General features: G+C 45.9%; 1 protein-coding gene across 5 annotated transcripts in view; it reads left to right on the top strand.

Moving 5' to 3' along the window:
- The window catches only part of TLL2 (tolloid like 2), a 99,858-nt gene that overhangs the window by 50,414 nt on the left and 23,435 nt on the right, over positions 1-26,009 (top strand). For 3 of the 5 annotated variants that reach the window (XM_052799806.1, XM_052799803.1, XM_052799805.1), the window contains exons 3-9: positions 6,396-6,473; positions 10,446-10,616; positions 12,640-12,757; positions 13,196-13,374; positions 13,666-13,771; positions 19,045-19,169; positions 24,903-25,018. In XM_052799806.1, coding sequence (XP_052655766.1) covers positions 6,396-6,473; positions 10,446-10,616; positions 12,640-12,757; positions 13,196-13,374; positions 13,666-13,771; positions 19,045-19,169; positions 24,903-25,018 — 893 coding nt within the window. Of the gene's footprint in view, positions 1-6,395; positions 6,474-10,445; positions 10,617-12,639; positions 12,758-13,195; positions 13,375-13,665; positions 13,785-17,435; positions 17,535-19,044; positions 19,170-24,902; positions 25,019-26,009 lie in introns of those variants that run through there. The other 2 variants (XM_052799807.1, XM_052799808.1) reach the window with 2 other exon arrangements.

Genomic DNA, 26,009 nt, shown 5'->3' with positions numbered 1-26,009 from the left:
TTATGCATACAGTCAAGTTATTCTCTGCTAAATCAGAAAAACAGGAGAACCTGGCAAAGTCCTCAACGCTCACTGGGGACTCCTTTGTCCTCAACGGGGGTGATGAACATAATGGTGGTAGCTACTTTCAAAGTTCAGCTATGGAGCCCTTCTCCTGTGTGGACAGCAACCAGGGAAGGAAGAGGAGATTCAGTGAACATGGAGAGAGTCTTCATTGGTCTGGAGAGGAAAAATTATCCTGGCTTGGAACTGCTCTGAAAGTGGCAGGTTTTGATTTTAATGGGAACTTTTCCACTTTGGGAAAAAGGGAGATGTTGCAAGCTTCATCCCATCCAACTTCCCATGTAGGAACATTTTGTGTTCTCAAACTGCAATTTTTCAGACACCTACAATTCCTATTGGCAGTAGTTGGGTTTTAGACTAAAATTCTAAATGGGCATCCTCTGAAAATGAAGCTTGACATATTTCAGGATACACTGATATTTCTCCTTTGCTTTCAGTTGGGTAACTCATCTTGCCCCAGAGTAGTGTTTTCAGATAAAAGCTAGAAGACAGGTGGTGTTAAAATGTTTTAGAAGTCAGCTGCCTCTCAAGCAGCTTTGAGGTCTTAGGGGGACTCAATAGCAGGGTGGTGGGTATTTCCAGGCCCACTATGTGCGTCCTGATTCACCAGTGGGCTGCTTAGCTGCTTTGCCTAGCTTTCCTCTCCTTTTTCAGACAAGAAGCCCCTCATGGTTTGTAATCAAGTGGAAGCAAGCGCAGAAGCTTTATTTAGTAAGGGATCTGATTGCTCCCTCTTTGGTGGTTCAGACTACCTGGGCTTAAAAAAAAAAAAAAAAAAAAAAAAAAGGCAGAACATGCACAGCAGTAATACCTTCAATCCTAAGTTGCATCTTGTAGAAGACAAATTTTCGGGTCCAGTATATTACTACTTCTCCTAGTCCCACCCTCTCTTGTGGGAGGTATGGGTACTGAATGGAGTCTGCTTCCTGCTCTTTCCTCAGGTTACGTATCTTTTATCCTGTGCTAGTGGTACAAGGGAACTGCAAACAGTACAGTTTTGATGGCATGCTTTGTGCATTCTCTCTCTCTTAGTGTGTTGTCTTTTCTTTTGGTTCCAGCTGAACAACTTGGACTTCTTTTAACAAAATTGGATTTTCATTTTCCTCTTCTGGAAGAGTGGGAGAAACTGCTTTCTTCCCAACAATGCCACAGCCTGCTGCTTTCTGATTCGCTGGACCCTTACCTACCATCTCAGGCTGCCTCTCTAGTTCCTGCAAACAATTTAGGCCAATTAAGCCTGTTCTTCAGCCAGGGTTGCAAGCATGGTGGATTTATCTCAGATTTATGGTGCATTTAAGCTACTGGATGTTTCTTTCAGTCAGCCAAGCTCCCTTGGCAGTGCTGGTCTGTGGGAAACAGAGAAACGAGTTGTACAAGTGCGCTGTAGGTAGAAGATGAAATATTCCCAGTCTGGGCAGAGAATCTCTTGTGTGTTCTCTGCCAGGTCATGCACAGAAACTAACTTATCTAGTTAGGAAGTCCAGCAGTGTCCTGCTGGAGTTGTAGCTGTTAAGCAGGACAAATTGTTAGGAAGGATTGAATCACAAAAATGTGGGCGCTAAAAGAGCTTAGGAGATCTAGTACAGCTCCCTGCACAGAGGCACGATCTAACAAATTCTGTATCATCCCTGGTTGTGGGAGAAGCAGACAAAGCCTTAACAGTCAGGCTGGAGAAAGGTGATGGCTGCTCTGATACAGCAGCAGGTGGGAAGTACTGAGGATGAAAGTGACCTTGGAGGACTTGTTAACTGCTGGATAGACATTAAAAACCAGGAAAGTCAGTCCTGGTTTGCTCATCTCATTACGGGCTATGGTAAGTGGTAGACTAAGCCTGCCTTTTTTTTACTGTATTGGCTTTCCATGGAGCATTGTGTCAAACTGAAAATCTCCATTCTCCTCTTCAGTGTTTCTGATGACAATAGGCTTCAATACATACGCGGGCTTTTCACGCTCTAGAGCGGTACCTCTGGAATCCGCTCTGCTCTTGGACATGACAGAATAGTCCAACAGAGAGGTACAATTTCAGGAATGTGTTGAGGGGGCGACAGAACCTGCACATTGCCTGCAGCTTAGGTGTAGCTGCTTCCAGATGCGAGGTGCATTTCTGGGCTTCCTTATTTACTGATTATGGCACATCAGTTACTTATCTTTGTTTTGCTAGGATCCTGCATTAGCCTCCTCTTGGGAAGAATCAGAAGAGAGGACTAAATGTCTGTCAAGTCACTTTAATCTTTGTGATATGTTTAGGTATTGTAAGGATAGGAAATGTCTAAAAGCTCAAGTGAATTGGAACAGGATCTTCCAAAATTCTCATGTATGATTCCAAAACACCCTTGTGGGAGAGAAGGGTATGGGTGCTCCCTGCCTGTACTGGTGAGATTAGTAGTGTTTGAAAATATCTGATATATCTGCACACCCATATCTGGCCTTTGTGTCGTGCTTTCCCTTTTCATCAGCTACAATGAGACAAAATATGCAAAGATGTTGTAGATTTCATTAGTCACACTAGTTTATTCAAACATCTCCTTTGCATAAGAAACCAAGGCTTGCACTGATCTCTGGGAAAGAATGTGCTCTCAGCTTGGAAAAGCTGTCTGCGCAAATGACACTGCAGCACGGCAGAGGTCAGCAGCTTGGGTGCAGGAGAGGGGGCCCGGCTCTAGGGTTTGGTGCCATCATTTGCAATTCAATCCCATACAGCTCCCTCTTTGGGGAACAATTCACTAAATACAGAGTTGTTCTTTTTTCCTAATTCACCATATAATTCACCTCCCAAGTTCAATTAAGAAGCAATCTGTTTGTGACTGGAAGCAAGCTGCATTTATTTAGAAATACGAAATTATCCTTTGCTCTAGCAAAGACCACATGTCTTAATAATTCTGGTGGTGAATGGCTGGTTGGGGTTTCCTTTAAATGGAATGGGATATTGTGTGAAGAATAGCGTACTTTGGGGGGGTGAGAAGTCCTGGGGATGTAAAATTTAGCTGAGAAGAGGAACTTTTGTTGAGCTTGGGCTTAAGGAAGTGACGAGGACTGGGCATGAAAGAAAACAAAGGGAAATCTTAGGATGGGACATTGGGGCTGGAAAAGAGTGATAGAGTTCAGAGCAATCCATCTTGTTGAATCAGGCTTGTTCCTGTTCACACATCTAGTGGCTTTTGTCCAGTCAAGCTCTGTTAAACTATGGCACTTCCTTTGGGAGACAATCCCCTGATTTAGTGTGTCTCTTGGACCAGGAAGCTTTAACCTATAGTCAGCTGAGAGTCTGGGTATTTTATTTTCCTCTAGTTCCTTTTGTTGCTGTCTTTCATCATCCCTTTCCTGATATTCTAATTAGTTATAGTAGTATCATGTCAGAGAGGTAGAATTTGATACCATCCTCTCAGCCCTCCTCCAAGGTGTCAGAGATATACCTTTTCCCCTGTCCTTGCCCCCTTGGAGGGGCTGGAGAAGGATTTGCAAGAAGCCAGCTCCAGAGCAAAAAGAAGAATTTTCCAGCTGGCAAAGCAAGACTGGTTCAGGGGCTGGAAGATGTCCAGCTGTCTTGAAAGTGGGACATCCCTCTTTGAAGTGTCCATACAGCATCCAGCAGTGCTATATGACTAACACTATCTCCCTTTCTGCATATGGTGGTTGACCATGTTCTTCATGCTTTACCTTGCCACCAAGACTGTAGAAACTTGCTCTTGCTAATACCTCTACAGAGATCAGCTCATTCAGCTTCCCTTCTGCTCACAGGGCACCCACGATACCAAGGTGGGGAAGGAGGGAGGGGGACAACAGTGGTGGTATCAGCACCACCTTCTTAAGGCTGTGAATGTAGTCTGTGCCCGTTTTATTTATCTGTTATACATCTTGCCATCTCATGTGTTGTGCTCTCTCACCCTAGGCACCATTTTTAAGTTCTCCCTCCTACTACAGTCACCATGGAGAGCTTTCCTGCTCTGGTTGGTTTTCCATGTTAGGTCTGTGACTGTTCAGTGGCTCGCAGCCCAGATATCTATACTCTCTATAGTTGCTCTCTGGCTTCTGTGGCGTTCCCAAGCTGGACCTTGCAAAATGGAAAGCCCAGGAAACCTGGAAGACAAACAGCTATAGAAAGAAGAGTCTTCTTCTTTCCTCTTCCCCCTCCCCCATTTTCCAACCATGTTTCTATCCCTTTCACTGCATTTTCTTCTACTGTCCCTGTCCTGAAGGTCCTCTTGCTGCTGGATGATCTCTTAGTGCTCCCTCCCTCCCTCCCCACACTCAGCAGCTGCTGATACATAGAATTCAAATCTCAAGACTGTATGACTGTTGGTCCTCCCTCGGTGGGACAATCAACAGATCCCTGGGTAGATTTCGTGGTAGGGTGCAAAATCATTAAGCAGTCTGAACTTTTTATTAATTTAGACATTTTTAAGAATCTGAAAAATACCACAGAAAACCAATATTGTGAAAATACCTCTGCTTCTTTACCCTTTTTGAAATATTTAGCCTCTCTGAGTTTTGGGGTTGTTTTCGTTTTGGTTCTTTTTGCTTTGCTAGCTAGTGTTGGGGGAGTTAATTTAGAAACAGGCATTTTAGGGGAAGTTGAAGATGATGGTGGTGGGAAGAAAGATTAGAAAATATTTTGTGAACAGAAAAATATAGTTACAAAATCAAGACAGAAGATGCGTAATTCAGGGTCTTTCCAGTGCTCTGAAAACTGCTTTGATTAAAGCAATTATCCCTGAGCTGCCTGTGAGCATTCAGAACTTCACTGCGTCTGGCACCTTGCTAACCCAGTAGCCGAATGAATATGAAGTGGAACTCAGTCCTTCTCCTGTGTTACATGGTTGTGATTTTTCTCTTCCATGCTGCTCATGGGAGGGTGATCTGTAGACCTTAGGATTGTAGGTACCAGGGTGGACATAATGATGCTTATAGAAATCAGACTTTAGTGGTAACATTGTGTAAGGGAGGGAGATCTCAGTTTGCTTCCTGCAGCACAGGTGAGTTTGCCCAGTTGGTATTTTCCTTTATAGTGGGCAGAACTATTCTGAAGTCCTTTGGAACAGAAGTGTGAACAAGTTATTATTTGTTTTAAATCAGTTTCTGGCACTGGGTGACATTTTAAATCTTTTTCTGTGGCAGAATGGATTCAGTATTGAGGGAAGATCCTATTTCTACATCATACATCAGAAAAAATAAAATCAAGTACTGCGCTATTGCCAAGTATTGTGGTACCTTAATGGTCAAAAGATCAGTAGGGGCTATAGACAAGGGGCCTCTGTCTCCATTCCCTAGTGATGTGACTTTTCTGGGGAGCTAGGATCTCTCCCTGAGTCTTCATCTTATGGTAGAGGATTCTGGATGCACTGAGCCCCCTCAGCCCTCCTGGAGTGCTGGACAGCCTAACCTGGTGGAGTCGTTTCTCCAGCCCCTGCACCCTGCTGCCAGCAGTGCTCTGCTATAGCACACTGGTGGGGAGAGGAAGCAGCAGTGCTGTCTGGAGGAAAGGAGAGGGTTAGGCACAGTGCTGGTACAAAGATGCCATGGAACTGCTGTGGTTTCTGTGCCCAATAGCTGTGACGTCAAGCAGTCAAATCCCTCCCCCAACACGTTGGTGTCTTCAACATCATGGGAACATCATGAGTTGGTTTTCCATGAGGAAATAGGAAAGCCAGGCAGGGACGCACTCAAAGTGGGACCAACCAGTTTTGTTTTGGTGACTGAGCTGAAGGGAGCCATCTCCATGGACAAGCTGGGGACCTCCCTGTGCTTGGTAGTGCTGTTCCAAGAAAGGGGTAGCTGGCGCTGGGTGAAGCACAAGAAATACCCAGGAGCTAACATCATAATTCTTCCTGCTTTGGTAGCTAGTGGGTATTAGCATCACAGAGAAGGACTTTTATTTTCAGATTAAGCTGAATTCAGGCCAGATGTATAAGAGTTGATAAGAGTGTATTTGTCTGAATGTAGATCATTCTTTACCTTGACAGTGTATGTTTTTTAGTTTGAGATTTAATAGTGGTACTATTGCTACCATCTTCCTTGTATAGCTCCTATTCTCAGTAAGTCTCTGTGGAATTAGCCTTCCTAGAAGAGACTTTCTGCCTATTCAGTATATGGGGAAACTAAGGCACAGGATGGTAATGAGTTGCAAGGTGTCACTGTAGGCTAGGAACAAACCTAGGGAAAAAGCCCAGCTTTGTCAGGCTCTTAGTCCCTGCTCCCTGTAAGGGGAAAGTAGCCAGCTTCTGTGGCCAGCAGACCCCCAAATGGCATCACTGATAGCTGCTGTCCTTCCCATGTCAGAGTTCTGCCAGCCAACTCACCAGGAGATGTGTCTCTGCTCTTCTTTTCCTTTGCAGGAGGCCTGGGAGAACATTCTCTTGTGTCAAGTGAGAACGCCACTTCAACTGATCGTAGTAACAAAGCAGTTAAAAAGGGTAATGTGGTACCCCACCCAGACCTTTGGGTATCTTTTATTTACTTTTTTATCCCCTGTAAAACCATGTTTTGTCCTGTGTACATGTGTGTGCCTCCGTGCCTAGGAGACCAGACGTGCCCAGGTGTCTGCATTTGTTGCTGTTGGTGGACTCTCTGCAAGGGTGGGTTTGCCTTGTATAGTGTGGTGGGTTGACCCCAGCCAGCAGCCAAGCACTCACACAGCTGCTTGGTCACTATCCCCCTCCTCCAGCAGGATAGGTGAGAGACCAGGAAAAGAAAAAGTGAGAAAACTAATTGGTTGAGATAAAGACAGTTTAATAAGTGAAAGAAAGAGAGAAAAAAACCAAACCCAAGTGATATAAAGGCAATTGCTCACCCCCATCCACAAGCAGACTGATGTCCAGTCAGTTTCTGAGCAATGGCTACCTTGGGAGACAAAACCCTGCAGATTTTATTGCTGAGCATAATGACATATGGTATGGGGTATCCATTTGGCCAATTTGGGTCAGCTATCCCAGCTGCATCCTCTCCCAGCTTCTTGCCTATCTCATGTCTACTGGCTTGGGGAGTGGACAGGACTCAGCAGAGTGAGAAAAAGGAAGCCTTGATGCTATGCAAGCACTTTTCAGCAACAGCCTGAACATTGGTGTGTTATCAACACTGTTTTACTCATATCCAAAGCATAGTACCTTACGGGCTGCCATGAGGAAAGTTAACTCCATCCCAGCCAGACCCAGTACATACAGGTAGCCATGACTGTCACCAGGACAGCAAAAACATTTTACTCCAAGACAGAGAGTGTAATGCTAGCTGGCTGCTCCTTGCTGTAAGGATGTTTCAGCTACACCACTTTAAGCTTCTGTTCCCCTGAAAGAGGGCTATCACCCAGGCCAAGTTTTGCAGTTGGCTTCTCCCACTGATGTAGGTAAGGTATTGCTTACGGGATCAGTCCAGACCTGTGATCTTACAGGCATTCCCACAGGGTTGCCCTGTTCTATACAAGATGTTTGCAACCCACTGTGTGCAGGAGGGACTGTTGTTTCCCATGGATAGACAGAGGCACTGAGGCAGAGATACCACGCAGCAGGTCAGTCGAGCGGGGCGGGGAGGGGGGGGAGACATTTGCACTCATGGCTGCTGTGTTCATAGCCCAGTGCTGTATTCCCGCATCGGAGCTGCTTATGTCTCCTGAGCTGGTGGCAGGCCTGAGGCAGTGGAGCAGTGGGCAAGAGCACTTGAGGAAGGTGCTTCTGCTTGCAAAGCTGTGTTGGTGCTTCTGGTGGCCTGTTTCCACGTGGACGGGGTGGTGCTGCTGTTGGCGTAAAGCTGGGCTGTCTCTGCTGTCCAGATGAGGCTAGGAGACTCCCCAGTGAGTTTCAGAGAGCAGCAGGGACTGTTTCATGGCATGTTGCAGATGCAGAGTGCTGCCTGGGCTGTGGGCAGTGTCAAGAGTCTCCCACCCACAGCTGGTGTGCAGAAACCTCTGAGTGTTGTTCATCCTGGAGGGAGGGGGGGATTTTAGAAAGGATCTCAGTTGCCCCAGGCTTAGCAATAGTACAAGTCAGTAAGAGAGGTTATGTCCAGGTAGACTAAGCATTAGAAAGGCTGCATGGCTTTTTTTTTCACTGAAGAAACCCTCTCCATACATGCAACTTGGCAGTGACTGTAAGCAGTGCCTCTTCAAGCATGCTGTCCAGATTTCTTCTGTCCCCTGGTGATACGGCATCTGGTGCCTGCTTTCCCCAGGTTGCTGCTAGGGGGGTGTGTCAGGTGTCTCCAAGCACCCACTGCAAATTTAAGTTGTTAAAGGCAAAAGATTGTAGCAGGAATTAGGAGCAGTCAAGAGCTGTTGCAGGACTGGTGTGGAGAATTCACCCAAGAAGGTGTGTTGCTGACAAGGAATGGAAGCATTGATGGCACAGAAGTGTGGACCCAGGGTCCTCTATGCAGAACTCCTACTGCACCAGGCACAGGAGAGTGTGGGGCAGATGGCTCCTCACTTGGCTTTGCTGGCAGGACCTGTCTGTGTGCAAATCCACGGAGATTTTGGGCAGCCCCAGGAGCAGTTTGTGACTGGGAGACAGTTGTCCACAAGACTACTTGTCTCAAGACCCTCTCCCTTCTTTCAGCCGTGGCCCTTGTAAAGCTGCAGCAGTACCGCTGTGGAATAGGTGTATGCAAAGAAGGGGAGGGTGGTTCTTTTTTCATTGGGGGAACCCCCAACCTCGGAGCATCTGCCTTCCAGGGTTCAGCAGCTGGCTTGGCTTGGGGATGGGGCAGCTTCTGAAATGCCAGGTGCAGCCAGCATGCCAGGGAGGTGCTCAGGAGGAAGAGGAACAAAAGGCAAATTCCCAGCTTTGTCCTGCAGCTCAGAGCAAGGCCTTCAGCAGGAAGGGCTGGACCTGGTGAAGCAGGAGGGAGGGTTTGAAGTTCATTCCTTCAATCCCCCTGCACTGCCTTAATTTCCTTCCCATTGTTTTGATCCCCTCAGCCTTGACAGTAGTGGTCAAGGCTTACCGCTGCTTCCGCTGGAGGGATGAATGGGAGAAGAGGCTCTCAGCAGCCCCTCTAGTCACTGGAGGAAGGTCTCAGCAGGGTTTGTGCTTTTTCATAACCTGGCAGCCCATGTCCCTGACTTGGGAAGCAATGCTGTAGCAGGTCTTGCTGATTTCCATATGAACCACAAGACCACACCTGGAGCTTAGATCCCTCCTCTTGGAGTTTCAGAGAGGTCCACAAGCACTCAGAAGCCACCCCCAGCAGTGCTGCCTCTCAAGGTGAGAAGGGAGTTCCCCTTGGTGTGACCCTTTAGGCCAGTACTCTCTGCAGGTGTAGCAACTCCTGTACTCTATTATTCCCTTGCCCAAGTCCAGCTCATGTGTTGGCTGCGCGATACAAGGTTATCTAAGAAGTGGTGTCTACGCAGTCCTTACACATGCTAGTAAAGCCTAGCTGGACTATGGCTGCTTTGAGAATTTGGATCACTCATGGCACAGCAAACAGGGGAGTGATCAGACAGGTAGCTCTGAATGGAGGATATTTTGTGCGGGGTCAGACCCACACCACATTAAAAGTGCAACTCATGTAGGCATAACCAGTATCTGAGCAGAGCTGCAGCAGCACAGTTGCAGGGCAAGGTACAGGGTCTGCCTAGAAGCCTATATGAATCCTCAGGCAGCTTTTACGGCCAGCACCGAGCACCACACAGCCAGGGCTCCTTTGCCTTTTTAGCAAGAAATGAGACATATGTTCTGTTTTCCCTTTTGTATTTTTGCTCCTTTTCATTAAAAAGAAGAGATTCAGCATGGATGGAGATGTGTGCTAAGTATAGAATGCCTCAGCTTTTCCAGCCCTAGCATCCCTTCTCCAGCAGAGACTGATCTGTATATATTTCCAAACCACCAAAGACCTAGCATGTGAAAACAAACACTTTTATGTAATACTTTTCAGCCTTGAGTATAGGTTTCAGTCTAAGGCGTCTGTCCTCTTCTTCCAAGGCCAACTCAAATGAGTAGTTGTTGCTGTTGTGAAGCTAGCCCTGATAGAACAAACCTTTCTCTGCAGATCTGGATGAGTGGGGCAGGTTGAGAATATACAGTGACATCTGGGTTTGTCTGACACACCCCCCACCCCCATCCCTCTCCCCTTGTTTAAGTACTGTGTCCCCATCTATGAAGTTGCTGTTGGAGAATGTGGGTGGCTAGAGACAGGAGGGGTATCCCTTTACACCTTTCTGGGAGAATAGGTTTGGCATAGTGCGTATGGAGGCTTCAAGACAAGAAGGGCCAGGTTGCTACAGATTAACTGTCTCTAAGTCCCAAACAAATCACTGGCAAATCTGGCTATGGCTTCTGGTTTGGATTAACATCTTTCTTTTTCTGTTTTTCTTTTTCTGAAGCTCCAGGGTATTACCTGAGGGCTGCATGTGGAACTAAAGAGGATTTAAACAGTGTTGCCACTCTGTCTTGCAGACGGCAGGCAGGACACAACGCTTGTGAGGGGACCGAAGAGGAAGGACTATAAAGATGAGTCTGGGATGGATACACACTCCTCTCCCAGAGTGCGCAGGGCAACCACATCCAGGGCTGAAAGGATCTGGCCAGGGGGTGTCATCCCCTATGTGATCGGAGGAAATTTCACTGGTCAGTAGTGAAAACATTGCTCTCTGTTTGCTCAGGGAGGAGTGTCTCAAAATGTGTGGGAGATCTCGGGAGCAGTTCTCCCAGAAATGCCTCAGGTCCTTAGGAGCTCTCTGCTGAGGTGGGGTGGGCATGTGGTTGCACAAGGAATTGTGCACTGTGGAAGCCTGAGACTGAAGTGTGCAGTGAGATGGTTCTTCTCTTGGGGTCCAAGAAGTAAATGGGTGACTTGGTCACTTTTCTTGATTGCTTCAGGGGCCAGCACCTGTAAGCCATGCTCACCCCCTGTGTTTCCAGAAAGGGATCCTCTCTGCTGTTAGAAGAGCAGGAGCAGAAGTACCCTGGGTTGCTTTCTGAATCCCTACTCAGAGAGCTTTCCCTGTGCACTCTGCTTCCTGACCTGCTGATTTCTGGGCACGGAACTTCAGGGTCTCCTGTAGGTGTGTGAGGGAGAGGAGCAGTGAGCTGTGTGCCATGGTGGATGGGGAGCTCTCCAAAGTATCCCTTTTAGGATCTTTATAGCATCTCCTGGGCACTGTCCAAACTGAAGTGTCTCTTGGGGTGCAGCAGATCTCTTGCAAGTCTCTCATGCGAAGCAGACAGACAACTTGCTCTGATGTCACCTCTCCGTAGCTCAGTGGTTCCCCATGGGACTGGTCGTCTTGACTCATGGATGAAAAGGCTCTGTGCCTCACTGGAGCTGGCTCCTTCCTGTCTCCCCCAGGCTGCCTCCGCCATCTCCCACTTAGATCCAGCAGACCTTATTTCCTTGGGCTCCTATGGTGTACTTTGTCCCAGAACCCAGAATGCTGCCAGGAGTCTGTGAAGCCCCCGTGGAAGGGTCTGTTCACCTCCTACAAAGGGAGGGGCTCGTGCAACCTGGCAGGATGTTTAGTAGCCTGCTAGCCACAGCTGTGCCCCCACATTTGTCAGAGAACAGCCTTCCCCATCCCTCAGGGTCTGATGAGAGAGTCTTTTCTGCGTTACACGTGTCCCACTGCCCTAACCAGTCCAGAGTAGGTAACACCATCTTTCCATTTGGGTGATTCTGTAAGAAGCAGCTCTTGCCATAGCATAGTTCTCTTGCGTTCAGCTTGGTGTTTTGCCTCAGCTTAATCCCACCCTGGAGCTCCTCTCTGTATTCCTCGTGCCTTTCTGATGTACTTCTGGCCTTTCTCCACTCTCCAGTCCCTCTTGAGAGTGGCAGCTTGCTCTGCAGCCCTGTGCGTACCAGAGGCTATGCTGGAAAGGCAGTACTGTAGGGAAGCCTCCTGAGGCTGTGTACCTCTCTGGGGCATTGCTTCCTTGCTTTCTGTATGACTGTTCTGGATGCTGCTGAGTGACTACTGGAGGTACCCTGCTCCCTGGGGAGGGGACATTCTGTAGCCTGTCATCTTGCTAGTGCAAGACAGGCATAATACTCTACGTCTCAGGTGTCTCTGCTCAAGTCCTGAGCTGTCCCTCAGTTCAAGCACAGAGCAGCAGTGTATCTCTACACCTTCTTACACTGCCCTGAGACTGCTTCTAGCTCTTATATAGTTTTTGCTTCTAATTTTAAAGATAAACTACCTGACAACAGCTTTGCCTTAGTTTTGAGAAGCATCCGTAGCACTCATGAGATTCCTGGGTCTTGAAAGATGCATGTGGTCATGTTACATTGCATCATGAGAGCAAATTTGGCACACCACTGAGTAGCTGGTGTGCAGATCAGAACACCCAGCAGCTCTGCCAGAATGACCTTTACCTAGTGAGGTGACATTTCTCATATGCAGAAATATTGATGTGCTTAACCAAGTTTGCTACCTGTTTAATTAGAGCAATTAATTCATCAAGCACAAGGAGAGAAAAGGATGACACAGCAAGTTAGCCCTATAGTTGGAAGTGGGTCTCAGATTCCTGGAAGTGTCTACAGGTATAAGATTGACTGTTGGAAAGATTGACTATTCTCCTATCCAGATGAAGTCCATTAGAGATTTTCCTGAGAGCCAGGCCTTCACTGTTTGCTCTTCTTGGATTTCTTTTTCAGGAACCCAAAGAGCTATCTTTAAGCAAGCAATGAGGCACTGGGAGAAGCACACTTGTGTGACATTTGTGGAGAGAACTGATGAAGAGAGTTTCATTGTGTTCACATACAGAACGTGTGGGTAAGTGACACTGATTCCCTGCAGCTATCTGTGTTGCAAACATCCCTTTCATCGACAAATGGTTTTGTATGTCTAGCTCTGGTCAGAATAGACCAATGGCTACATGGGGGAATCTGTCACAGAAATGCATCTCGTCACTTCTAGTAAGGATTGCCAGGATAATTTAGTATTTGCTCAGAAGAAGGTGCTAAGTCTTTCTGGATTCTTTTTCCTGAGGTAACACTTAAGTGTGTGTGTATATATATATATATGTGCATTTTTACAGATATGCACTTACATGTTTCCTTTATACATGGACACACACATACATGTAAGTACATATACTGGATGCAACTTTGGGCTGTCCTGGACACTGCCAGATGCCATCTTCTATTCCTATGTCTCAGACTTCTTCAATTCACTGATGTGCTGCATGGGTTTGTGGGTTTTCTTTTCCAGATGTTGTTCATACGTGGGTCGCCGAGGAGGGGGCCCTCAGGCTATATCCATTGGAAAGAACTGTGACAAGTTTGGTATTGTGGCTCATGAGCTGGGTCACGTGGTGGGTTTCTGGCATGAGCACACACGGCCTGACAGGGATCAGCATGTCACAATCATCAGAGAAAACATACAGCAAGGTAAAATAGCACTCCAGTTTATTCCACCTGGCTTTTGGGTGGGTGGAAACCTTTCTTGCTGGATTTATGGAAAACCCTAGTGGTTTGTGAGCTGGGATGGAGAAGAAGAAATATTGCTAGTCCTTGCCTAGAATAAGAGTCAAAATAGTTGGGTGAATAGAGATTTTTGGATGTCCAGCTGAAATTGTTGGAACATGGGAGTATATCCCTTTCATTCTAGGCTCGCAGTGGTTGAAGACCTTTTTTTCTTTAAGTGATTTATTTTTTTCCCTTTTTTGTTTGGCAACACAGGTCAGGAGTACAACTTTTTAAAGATGGAAGCTGGGGAAGTGAACTCACTGGGAGAGACCTATGACTTCGACAGCATCATGCACTATGCTAGGAATACATTCTCCAGGTGATAATCCAAGGTTACATGTCCTTAGGACTATTTTCAGTAGTTGTGATTGGCTCTGTGGGATACATGGAGCCTAGAAGGAGACCTGTGATCTGTTGCCAAGGTATGTGGCAGTTGCAGTGAGCTCTGCTGCATTGGAAAGCTTGAAAAATATTTGAAAAAGCAAGGTGGGTCAAGAGAAGTATGGCAGACTCCTGTTTTCCCCTCCCCACTATATTCACCCAGTGCTGATAATCTCAGAGACCTTCCAAAGCCATGTTAACATGTTTTCCAACCTTCTCAGGCAGCACGTATATATGTGTGCGCGTATCTGCCCACATGCAAGGAGGGTAATGCTAAAACCAGCTTTGAATCTGTTGATTGTCCAGCTCATGCTTTGGAGTCACAATATTGCTTTCAGAGTCCCTAGCAACTTTGCTGAGGGAGAATTTAAACTCTGGATTGTGATCTTAAATTACCTGGGTATTTCTTTAACCATTTATGCATGTGCTTTACATCATGGCCTCTGCAGCTCTGTGATTCTGTGCGACTGCGTTCTTCATGACGACGTTTTCAGTCCTGTTCCTGTCCCTGTCCCAACTAATTGGCCCATTTCTGTGTAGGCTATTTGTCCTTGACTCCAAACTCATCCCTCCAGATGGAGCCCATTTTCTGATCAGACAGCTCTACTGGATAGAGAGGTGAAATGAACATAGTTAGTTATGTCCTGGATTTGGAATGAGAGTTACTGGATGACCGGCTTCATTTTGCTGCATTATTTGAAGTTTTTTGCATAGATCCCACTATTGCTCCTTCCCAAGAGCTTTCCTTCACTACATACCATGAGTAAAGGGGATGGAAGGCAGAGCGCAAATATTCATACTCTTGAGAACTTTTGTTGCAAAAATTAAAGGTGTCTTTTGGCTTTTTAAATTTTCTTACTACCCAGTTGTATGGAAATGCCAAGCCTATTGTTTTGTGCTTTTGTTTCTGAAGCTTCATGTCAACCAGGGGAAAATTATCAAACTTGCTGAAATGCGGCTTGTTCAGGCAGGAGGAGATGGTGCCTGGGCCAGGGTGCTTTGCAGCCTTCGGAGATTTCTTTGGATCAGATACCCAAAGCAAACAATTTTTCTTCCCTTGAGGCATCTGCTGGACCCTTCCAGCATTTGCTAGACTCTAAATGGTTAGAATTGTCTTGCACAAAAGCAGGATTAAGTTATTACTGCCATTTATATTGTGGATGCCTTTGAGACTGTGTCTCTTGAAAACCAGGGTCCTTCAGAACACTGCTGGGCCAAAAAGGGATAAAAATGGCAAGAGTCCTTCTAAATTTAAATTGGTGCTTAATAGGATTTTTAAGTCTGTTTTCTTTAAGCCCTTTGTCTCTGTGACCCACCCTCACCCCAGTAGCAGTCTTTGTGCCGTAATTGAACTGAGCACTAAGTGCCTCTGTGGGCTGATTGTGCTCTCACCGTAAATAGGCAGTGCTGGGAACAGGCTTTTACTTTACCAAGACCTGTCTTGACATCTGCTCCCCTAAGGGAACGATGCTTACTTTGACCAATCAGTAGAGATTTGTGAGTGTATGCATGTCTCCTTCCCACCTTATTGAGTTTTGTGAGTGCTGGCCGATTGCAACCCAAACTGACAAAAGCATAGAGCCTGTGAAGATATTAAGTTCCAGCAAGTTTCATTAAGATCAGTGGCTAGGAATGGGAGAGAGCCCCTGCATGACCATGCGAGGGAAGGGCTATAGTGGGTGTGTTAATACATTAGCAGACACCAGAAAGTCCACATAGGAAAAAGACGGTATGAGCACCCCACCAGCGGAGCTGGCGTGTGTATGTGAGGAGGAGGTGAAGGACACAGAGCCACGTCTGTGACTTATTGTCTTGAAGCAACTCTTACGTGGCACTTAGCACAACCTTGTTGTTTGTAACTCCTGTGAATGCTGATGATAGCAAATCATATGGTGTTTGCCATGGTCAAATGCTGCTACAAATCTTGGGCCCTTTTTATTCTAAACTTTGTACCTAGGACAGAAAGGGACAGTTTTTCTGAGACACAATGAGTCCTAGCAGTGGAAATTGTTTCCAGTGGTGCTTTTGAAAATTGCTGTAGGAGTCACTCCCCATTTTCAGTTCACAGCGAAACATACTTCTCATTTGCATCTGTGGCTAGTAGGAATAGGAGTATGGCCCAAGAGACTGTAATGACAGCAGTAACGGGTTTTTACCATGGGAATTTCTGTTCTTGTCTGTGTCAGAATGTTGCCTGTTTTGCAGAGTGTGGCTGCAGGCTCTGATTTCCTGGTGCATTCCTTACAGACATGGCAGCAGATAAAATTGAATATTGCCGTCTCATTAAACAATTTCTTTTACAGCTGTCAAGACCCATAAATGGCAGCTTAGCGATAAGAAAGTTTAAACCTCCACAGAGCCCTAAGCAAATAGCGGGTTACCTTAATTCACTAAGCCTCTTGCTAGCTGACATGGCAGCGCAGCCTGGAGTTACAAAACATGACCTCTGCAAAGCTTGTGTTCAAATCAGGGTGCAGGTAGCACTACCTGCATGTCAAGGCGCATATTCTTGATGCGTTTGCAACACACCATCCTAATCCTGCACGAGACGTATACACATCCTCCACAGCTTTTACTGTGTGAAGTAGAGTTATGTTGTCTCTCTTCTGCACATGGGGATATAAATACAGAGTTGGGACAAAATGTAGCTGCCCGCAGCTGAGTGCTTAACCTGCCATGAGTATCTGCTTCCTTGAGTGGTATTTAAGCACCTGTATCTATTGCCCTCAGATGGGACAGTGAATGTTCAGCTTTTCTTGAGATCGGTTGATAATTTCATAATGTTTCCATGACACGCTACACATTCAGGGTACTATGCAGATGCTAATGACTCTTGAGAGTGTCTCTTCTCAAACTCTCTTGTTCTTAGCTGGTAGAAATGGTGGGTTGTTGTGCTTGACTTACTGCTGCATTGGGCAGCTAATGCATGTTCTGCCCATGCCTGGACAGCAGGGGAATGGGGCATCCAGGATTCCTGGGTTCTTTCCCTACCTCTGGGAGGAGAGGTTAGGCGTCTTATTCAAGAATAGTTCTGGTGTTAGAGCTCCTGAGCTGCTCCGTTTAACGATGTCTGCTTGGTGTTTATTAATTTGTGAGCCAAAGTATTGGTGCTCTTAGAGACACTCACCAAACGTACAACTTAACATCATAAGTGTTGTTAAGCAGATGGGGTTTGGGTGGACAGCATGGGACTGCTGGGACCTGTGTGGTTTAGGCCAGAAAGACTCTCCTCTGTTCTCAGTTCCTTTGTTTGTAAAATGAGAGAAACTATACTTACTGCCTCCTAATTTGCAGTGACGTTTAGCAATGTATGTGAAGGGAGTAAAAAGTTCAGTTGGTGGAAAAAGCAAAACCAGAAATCTTACTGCCCCAACCTAGGGTACAGCCTTCTGAAAGAAAAATGTGTTTGGCAGGTAATAAAGGGTAATTTGAAGCTGTGGGTTGTTTGCATTGTGTAAGCAATACCCTAGGTGTATGCTGTGTGCGGAAGGCTGGGGGCTGTGAGTATGTAGTCGTGAGGGCTGGAATGGGAAAAAGAATCAAAAGTTTGCATGTGCAAGTGGTGTTTCTCTATTAAACATTGTCATTCATCCCTGGTTGAGCCTGGAGATCTGCATAAAACATTTCACTGGCCACAGAGGTATGTCCCTGCCAAATGCCGAGTTCTTCTGTGAACTCCTGAAGAGGCTTGAAAACCTACTGTGAGCAAACCAACCTGTTTCTCTGTTCGTGGTATTTCTGGAATTGGAGGATTTATTTTCGGTACATAAACTTAAATAAATTCAGCCAGAGGCATGCAGCTCGCATGTAGAATGCCAGCCTGAATTTGCTAATCAAAATTTGATGGGCTCACCTCAGAGCTTGTAAATACTGATTTTGGTGCTGATCAGGAATTTTCCTACCACTGAAAAAAACCAACATACCCCATGCAAGAGTTGATTCCAGTTTTTAAAACAGATTAAATTCCTGCCCCTCTATTTCTTTCTTCAGTCTGAATATTTACAAAATAATTTTCCCCCACAAAATATGTTTAATAGAATGATACTTTCTGTTAAAGAATACTGACTGCAGCTCTGGACAGCTGTGATCCAAATACTCTGCTTGCAGTATTTATTTAAAATTAAACCAATGCAAAAAAAAAAACCCTCTCAGACTCCTTCCCAAGGCTCTTATGCAGCTGAGCAGCTCAATGAACAGAATTACTTGTGTACTTAGAGCTTAACCCATACTTGAAGACTCTTGTATCAGGACTAGGCAGCACTAAAATTATTGCTTCTGCCCTGATTTCCCATTGGATTCTACAGACAGTTGTATCCTGTCCTTCAGAAAGAGAAGCCTGCCTCACTGAGCTGATGCTGAAGTTTTAAGCTCACTGTTATCCTTGGCACCTCCAAGCCCGTTAAGCATTCGGGGGTGCAGTGAAATGGTTCCTGCAAGGGGACAGCCTGGCCACGAGAGCTTGGACTTTACCAACTTGGAGTTCAGGTTTCTGATTCCTCCCTCCCTCTTTAGCCCTGCAGTCTTAATGCTGCCTTGGGGTCTCTCTTGCATGCAAGCTCTTGCTTGGATGCACGGACTTTGCATTTTGATGGAAGCGAGGCCTGAGCTTAAATCCTTTACTGGACTGAGATCAGAAGCGCAGTAGAGAACTCCTGAGTATGAAGTACCACATGGAAGAAGTAGTAGTGAGGAAAAAGAGGCAGAGACAAGTGCAGTTATTAGCTTGGAAACTCATGCAGAAGCAAGGTAGAGCGCTTGATCTTTTTCTCTTGTCTGTGGCAACTGCAGTCACTGCCAGCCCAGCCCCATCTGCTACTGAACAAACTCCCCTTCCCTCTGCAAATTTGGCTTAAGTGTCCACTCTGTACTCCTGCTGAGCCAGATGTGCCATGAACCTTCTGCAAGAACATTTCATTGCCTTTTCTGATTTATGGCAAGGAATGTGTCTATACTCAAACAAAGGCAGCAGCAATCTTGATATATCAAATGAGGAATTTACTGGCTTGGCAGACTTGCTATCTTTGGAAGCTATCTGCTATAGCGAGAAGGCCACCTCAAGACATGCAGTTACCACAATCTGCATTACTCTTGCTTGTTAGCATGGGATATATGGTCAAGGGGATGGTGTGGGAGGCCTGCCAGGATGACTTTCTGTGCATCATGTCGCTTTCCCTACTTCACTGCTTTTTGTCTCTCTGTTCTTCCCTTTAGAGGGGTTTTCCTCGACACCATCCTTCCCCGTCGTGATGATAACGGGGTCCGGCCAACTATTGGTCAGCGTATTCGCCTGAGTCAGGGGGACATCGCTCAGGCGAGGAAGTTGTACAAATGCCCAGGTAAATATGGCTTGTGGAGATGGCTCCAGCTTTATTGTAGACACATGGTTTATCTGGAAGGCATTGGAGTTCAAGAGCACCTTAACTATCCCTTTGATGAAAGAGAATTAGGAAAGTTAGACCATCAAATGCTTCAGACTGGAGCTGTGGGAGAATTGAACTTGCCTAACATGCGTCTCCTGTTAGTATTTTGCTGGTATTCCGGTTTGGTTTAGGGCTTCAGGTTGGTCCAGTGTAGGCTCTGTTCATAGGAAATGAAATTGATGTGCAAGACCATGGACAGAGTGGGGACTAGGAGCTAGCAAAGTGGCAGATGGTTATCTGGTAGACTGGAGTCACTACACACCAACCTTCAAACTTCTCCTGAGTTATTTCTATAGTTGTTGTCCCAGAGATGACCCTTAAGGAAACCATAAGTATATCTCTGTGATTATGGCATGTGGCACTGAGGCTTGGAAGACAACACAGAAGAAAGCTCAAAGACGCTGATTTGTGAAACAACCAGGTGCTGGAAGCTGGTGCTTTGGGCTGTTCAGAGGAGGGCTGTATCACTCTTTCTGCTGCCAAAGGTTGATAGACTGGGAACAGCTTTGACAGAGAACCCATCTCCATGTGTGTGACATACTAAAGACCAATAGTCTGGGTCCTGCTTTGTGTGGGGTCTGAAAAGATTGGCAAAAAGAGCATTGGGGTCACAGATATGACTGGGAGACTAAAGTTACCCATCAGAACAAAAGGATCCTTTTAAAGTGGAGATGTTAGACAGTGACGGTTTATGCAACAGTTTTAGCCGAATACGTTAATAGAGAAAACCAGATTTCAGAGAAGCAATCTGCCGGACTTAAGGACAGGTTGAATGTGAGGATGTAAAAAGAGGCTTCAAGCAAAGGTGACACCCAGTCTGGTGCCTGTGGCATGGACTGCAGCGACTGAGAAGGGAGATAGCATGCAAGGTGTGATACTTGGAGGTAGAAAATTTAACAAGCTCTGTTGAATTTCTGCAGGTAATGAAACATCCATGAGAAGATATTGGAGAATGAGAGCGCTGCCCTGATTTTGCAGAATGACTCTGTAACATTTGTAGTAATGCAGGGAGGAAAAAAAGGGGTTTTGCAAGCATGGCCCAGGAGTTTATCTAAATGGGTTGGTCTGGCCAGCATATTGGTCCAATTGAGAGTGGCTTTGATCATAAACCTAATATAATCATAAATGGTTAATCCTCTTGTAATAAGCATATCACAAGAGAGAGGGGAGAGGGTGAGGAGGAGGGATAAGTTTTACCAGTATACAGAGTCACATCTTAAGCGACTGTTTGGCTAGCACTGCTCTGTGAACCATTCATGAGGCCATGGAAAATGGTCGATAGCTGGTGTGCAAATCCACTTCTCTGTATCCAGCTACAGGTCAGAGAGTATGGGTTCATAAGGGTCTAGAATAAATTCTGAGGACTTCAGGGTCTGTGATGTCTGGGGATCCCTGCTTAGCTTATAGCGAGTGGTATAACTTTCTTAGGTGTGCTTGTTCCAATTAACTTTCTTTTTTCTTTTTACCACTTGTAATTTTCTCTAATTTGCTTTTGGTTGAACAAGATGTAGTTCTTGGAAAATCATCTCACGGATTAGTTTAGGGATTGGTTCGTTTCAATGCTAAAAAAAAAAAAAAAAAAAAAATTAGGGATGTCTTGCACCATGTTTTTTGATTGAGTCAGACTTAATCCAAGCAGGCTTTTCATTCCCATAGCTGGAAGCATCGACTACAGATTCAGATTTCTCAAGGCAAGCTGAAAAGCCACTTTGGCCTGAGGTTAAAGTCAAACTAAAAGCTACAAAGCAACTTTCTTTAAAATGAGGACCCTTTTGAATCTCAAGTTTTCTACTTGCAAAGTAGAACTTTTCTACTTTTTAAGTTTTTTTCCTCAAAGCTTTAGCAGAGGTTATTGCACTTCAGAACATACTTGGCAGCAGAATGATTAGAGCTTTAAGCCTACTAAACAAATTTTCTTCAAATAACTATTGTTTTGGTTTGGTTTTCTTTTTTTCTATGCATCAAAATTTATACACAGGTTGCATTTGAAGAGAAGGGGTGGAGTATATTTAGTGACATTAAATCTTTAGCTGCCATTTGAATCTGTGGCTTGAAAAGTTCTCTTTCTCTGCAAAATGCAAAGCACAGGAGTTCAAAACCAAAGGACTTAAGTTGTATGTTCAAACAGGGTCTGAAGGAGACTTTAGGTTGAGGACAACTTTGTTCAGTAGTCAAGCTGAGGATTTTTAGGTAAAATGCAATAACATCATCAAGAAGTTGAATGGCAGATGGTTTCCCTTTTAGAAAGAGAGTCTCCACCTGAGAATGCCTGAGAAAATCCGCCCCCCCCCCCCCCCCGCAAAAGAGCTAGCGTGGTGGAGGATGAGTGACAAACACGCACTGGTATGAGCCAGAACAACTGCTGTGTCTATTGTAAGAAACAGGGCTCTCCAGCTCATTAGACTGGAGCTCTTGTGGCTGCTACAGTTAGGGCTGGCTTAGCTTTTCCATTCTAAAACCCTGCTGTTTTAAATTGCTCTTAATTCCCCAAAGCTTATACCTGCTGGGTTAAAGTTAGTGCCAAGCCAGGTGAAACTAAATGAAATTTGCTGAAGGAATTTCTGGAAGGCAAGATGCATTCTGCTACATAGTAGTAAATGCTAGATTTGTTATGGCTGCGTGGTTGAGGATTTGATGAGTATAGTCTCTACAAAAGACTTTAAAACAGCGTGTCCTGCTGTCTTGTGCTGTGCTAAAGGAAACAGGCCTGTGTGGGTGTGCTAACTGTGCAGGAATGGTTAAACTATAAATTGAGAATGGTACTGCATTATATCATCCCATCCAATTCTCTGTGCATTTTCAAAAAAGTATGTAGTGTACCAGTAACCAGCTGATGAGCAGTAAGTGCCTGTCACTCAACTACTTCATTTACAAATGACTTCTGAAGCATTCACCTTTTCTTCTTTGCTTTTCGCCTCTGTTCCTTTCTAGCTGCTTATGTGTGCAACAGCCTCTTCACCATGGGCAAAAACCAACTCAGCTCAGTTTCTTGGATCCCAGAAGTACCAAACACTAGTCTTATTGGACCTGTTGGCTTCTTTGCTACTAAGTGGAGTACAGTTTTATTGCTTTTTGGTGTGCACTGCAAGAGATTGTGCTCTACACACAAATATGTGTTGCTCGTTATTATTGTGCTTCCCCCTGCACGTGCGAGCAATCACTCTCCTCTGCGCTGACATGCCAGCCTCTCCCCGGGTGTCTGGAGAGTTTCCTCTGCAGTTTGGATGGTTAGCTAGGTCTCCTTTCATGATGTTTTAGCAGAGTAGTGTTTGGTAATAGATATGTTAGTACCTGTTCCATAATTACACAGTCTTGCCAGGAGCTGTGTAATTACACTTAGCAGAGTTAAGTCTGGGCTGTCGGAAACCTTCACTGTGGTTCAGCTGAGGGTGGTAATTCTCTTTGTCCTGTGTCGTTATGGTCATGTAGTATGTGTTCCCAGTGATTTAGAGCTCTCCTTATCATTCCATATTTGTTTAAATAGATTTTTGAGCAGAGAAAAAGAACATTTATTTATCTTGGTGAGTTATGGGTTGGAATCCCCTCTTTATTGGGACACCTTGTCAGATGTTGGCATTCCTAGAGCCATCCTAAGGTGGTGGCCACTCCAGACCATGCACTGACCAGTGGTGATGCCAGAGGATCAGCTGAAGAATGGCTTGCTGTCCTCAGAATAAGTATGGCTGGGGCTCAGCTTGTTTGAGAGGTTTATCTGCTGGGGCAGCATGCATTTCCTGGTTGAGGGTCCTAGGAGCATCCTGGGAGCTGGAATTATCCTAACAGATTCTGACACAGATAACCAGGCAAGGCATCTTTGCAAGAAGTAGAAAGGAAGAAAGTGTATTTATTCTGCAAATAGAAGTCCAGATTTCTTCTCCAGTTCATGAAGGTCATCACCTTTTACAAGCATCTCTGTCTGCCCACCTGAAGAATACAGACAGCATCACCTGCCAAACATTTTGGGAGATGTGGGAGGATATTAGCTATTTTTGCAGAATTGAAACTAAAACTTGCTGTGCGATGCTCCTTTGTAGTTGCATAATGGTAGGGGGAGTTCTCAGGGCTCAAAACTGCTTGAGAAGGAAGGAGCAATGTAGAGGTTTTGATCTTTCATTTATTTTCTTCATTCCTCTGGGTCAGATGTGTGCATTTACCTGCCTGTTTTGCTCAATGGTGCTTTTTTTCTAGTGGTTTAAAATACCTTTGGCTTTTCTGACAGGAATCACTTTGCCAGATCCCATGCTGACCTGTGCATTGAAATACATCCAACTTGTTCCTAGGAGTGACTCCACCTTCCAGAGCACCCCTATGAGCCCTTTGGTTGGGCAAACCCCTTTTTGTGTCCCTGCCTATTGTTCATCTAGTCTGATCTGTCAAGCTGTGGATCAAACTGCTTCAGGGAAATTAAGAAATTCTGGCCTAGGTGACTCCCTCTCCCCCTTTTGAAGTTATTAAACTTTTTGAATGGGACCAGTCTCTTTTCACCTCCAACTTCCGACCCGCCCATCTAAATGTAATCATGGCTGAAAAATTAGTGAGTGTGTGATAGCATCAGGCAGAGGAACATCCCTTTGCATTTCCATGAGAAAGGGAGCCAGATGTTCGGCCTTGTCGGATCTTTCAAAGCACTGCTACTTAACGAGGGATTTTTGGGAGCTGCCTTACCATCACTGAGGAAACCAAGTAGCAGGTCAAGGGCAGCTTTATAACATCAGCGGGTTATGAAACTGGAAAACAACTGGAAAGCAGGCAAACCAAGGTCCCCACTCCTTGCGATAGGTATTTGCATGTGTCTAGTGAGCACTCTGAAGAAAATGGGAGCTTTGATATTTGTGATCCTCCCACCTAGCCAACAGCTGCTCTGCAGATGTAGATGGTCACTCCTTCTTCCAGCTCAGTCGTCCTGGGTCAGAGAGCAGGAACTACAGTAGTCATGGCTTTCCCAGATGTTGGAAGCTGCGGTTCCCTAAAGGAGCATATGCACGTGCATATTACTTGCTTCCCAAAAGTCGCTCTGGGATCTACGTTTCATCAGCTGCAGCAGGCCGCAAAAATGGCAAGGTGGAGAGCAGAGTGAGCTGCAGTGCTCACGTTTTATCCTGCTCAGTGTGACAGCAGGGTAGGTGCTGGACAGCCGAAGCATGAGGGCAGTGGGGCTTGCCCTGCTTTTGTTAGGATGTTTTAACCCAGAAAAAACACACTTAACAATGGTAACTAAGGAAAACTTCATTGAGCAGCTTGTAATGAGGGGAAAACAGATTGGCTGGCAGCAGTCTTGGTGTTGTGAGGTAGGGTGGGGTTAATATTTTGCATTTGATTAGTGGATAAGATATTCCTCAGTAGGGTTGAAATGTGCAAGTGCTGGTGTGTGGAAGGAAGATGAAGGAAGAAGGGTGCCTCTTTAAAAGCTGTTTCGCCTGTGTCCTTGCACTGATCATGTTCTATCCTGGGAATTGTGACAAATTTCACGTCACTCCTTTGGCAGGGTCTCAGGTGGTCAATGACCTTTGGCCAGTACCATGAACGAACATCCTTAGATACCAGCCACCAACCTGCACACAGCAGCCATGTGCAAACATTTTGGTAAACCCTGATGTCTTTCAGAGAGTCACTCCTTGTTGCTGTTTTTTTTTCCCCTGTCTCCCGCAGCTTGTGGAGAGACCTTGCAGGACTCAACAGGGAATTTCTCAGCCCCTGGCTTTCCAAATGGCTACCCCTCCTATTCCCACTGTGTCTGGAGGATCTCGGTGACCCCAGGGGAGAAGGTAGGTGCCACACCAGCACAAGGTGTGCTCTGCACTTCCCTTGCATGTGTTTTGCCTGTGATGGCAGTGTTGGCTGCTGCCAAAAGATCTCTGCATGCCTGGAGTGCAGGGGTGGAGCCTGAAAAGGCTCCTGAGCACCATTGCTGTCCTCCCAGAGATGGGGTCAGGAATACATGGTCCTGAGGAGAGAAGAGGTAATGCTGGAGCAGAGCCCCCTCACAGGTCCAGGCTGCATGTTGATCGCTGATCCTTCCTCCCAGTTCGAGGCTTGAACCCTGCACGGACATTTCCTGCTACCCACCAGCTCTGGCCGAGCTCACCTTTCAAAGCCAGGCGCCAGTCACATGAGTTAGATAAAATGTGCCAGCAAACTGGGGTCCCAAAGGGAGCTGAGGAGCCGTGAGTGACATCAGTGGCCTGCCCCTGTCACGCAGGCATAACGTCCCTGTCAGGAGACTCCCACTCCCCGCCTCGAAACGCCGAGCCCCGCTGCGCATCAATCACCCATCCTGTCCGCTTTCTTCCCAGCTCCTTTTGTTTTATTGATCTTCCTGTGGAAATGTAGTCTTTCCTTAATCCACTAACACCAGCCGTTCAGGCCTTTCATGCTGTACCAGGCTGCAAGAATGTGCAGCCTGGCTTGGGAGCTCCTCGACAGGGTGGCTTTGCTGAGGACCACCCTCGAGACACACTTAAGACTCGTACTCGAACAAAGAAGAACAGAGCTTGGTCGTTTTGCAGCAGCCATCTTGCTCTGGGACTCGGTTCTGTCACCTGCAAGGCCAGTCCCATGCAGGGCTGAGCTCCTGCCATTAGCTGCAGGGAGAGCTTTGCCAGGGGCAGAGGTGCCAAGAACCTTCCAGGTTTTGAAACTATGGCACTGGGAGTTTTGCGGTGTAAATCTTACTGTAAATTCTCCCTTTGTCTCTCAGCCTCTTCAGAAAAGTTGTATCGGATAGGACCCAGCGTCTAAATGCTGAACCACTAATGT

Source organism: Harpia harpyja, chromosome 10 (assembly GCF_026419915.1).
Source record: "Harpia harpyja isolate bHarHar1 chromosome 10, bHarHar1 primary haplotype, whole genome shotgun sequence".
NCBI lineage: Eukaryota > Metazoa > Chordata > Aves > Accipitriformes > Accipitridae > Harpia > Harpia harpyja.
The sequence above is the reverse complement of the archived record's forward strand: the minus strand, read 5'-3'. Positions and strand labels throughout refer to the sequence as shown.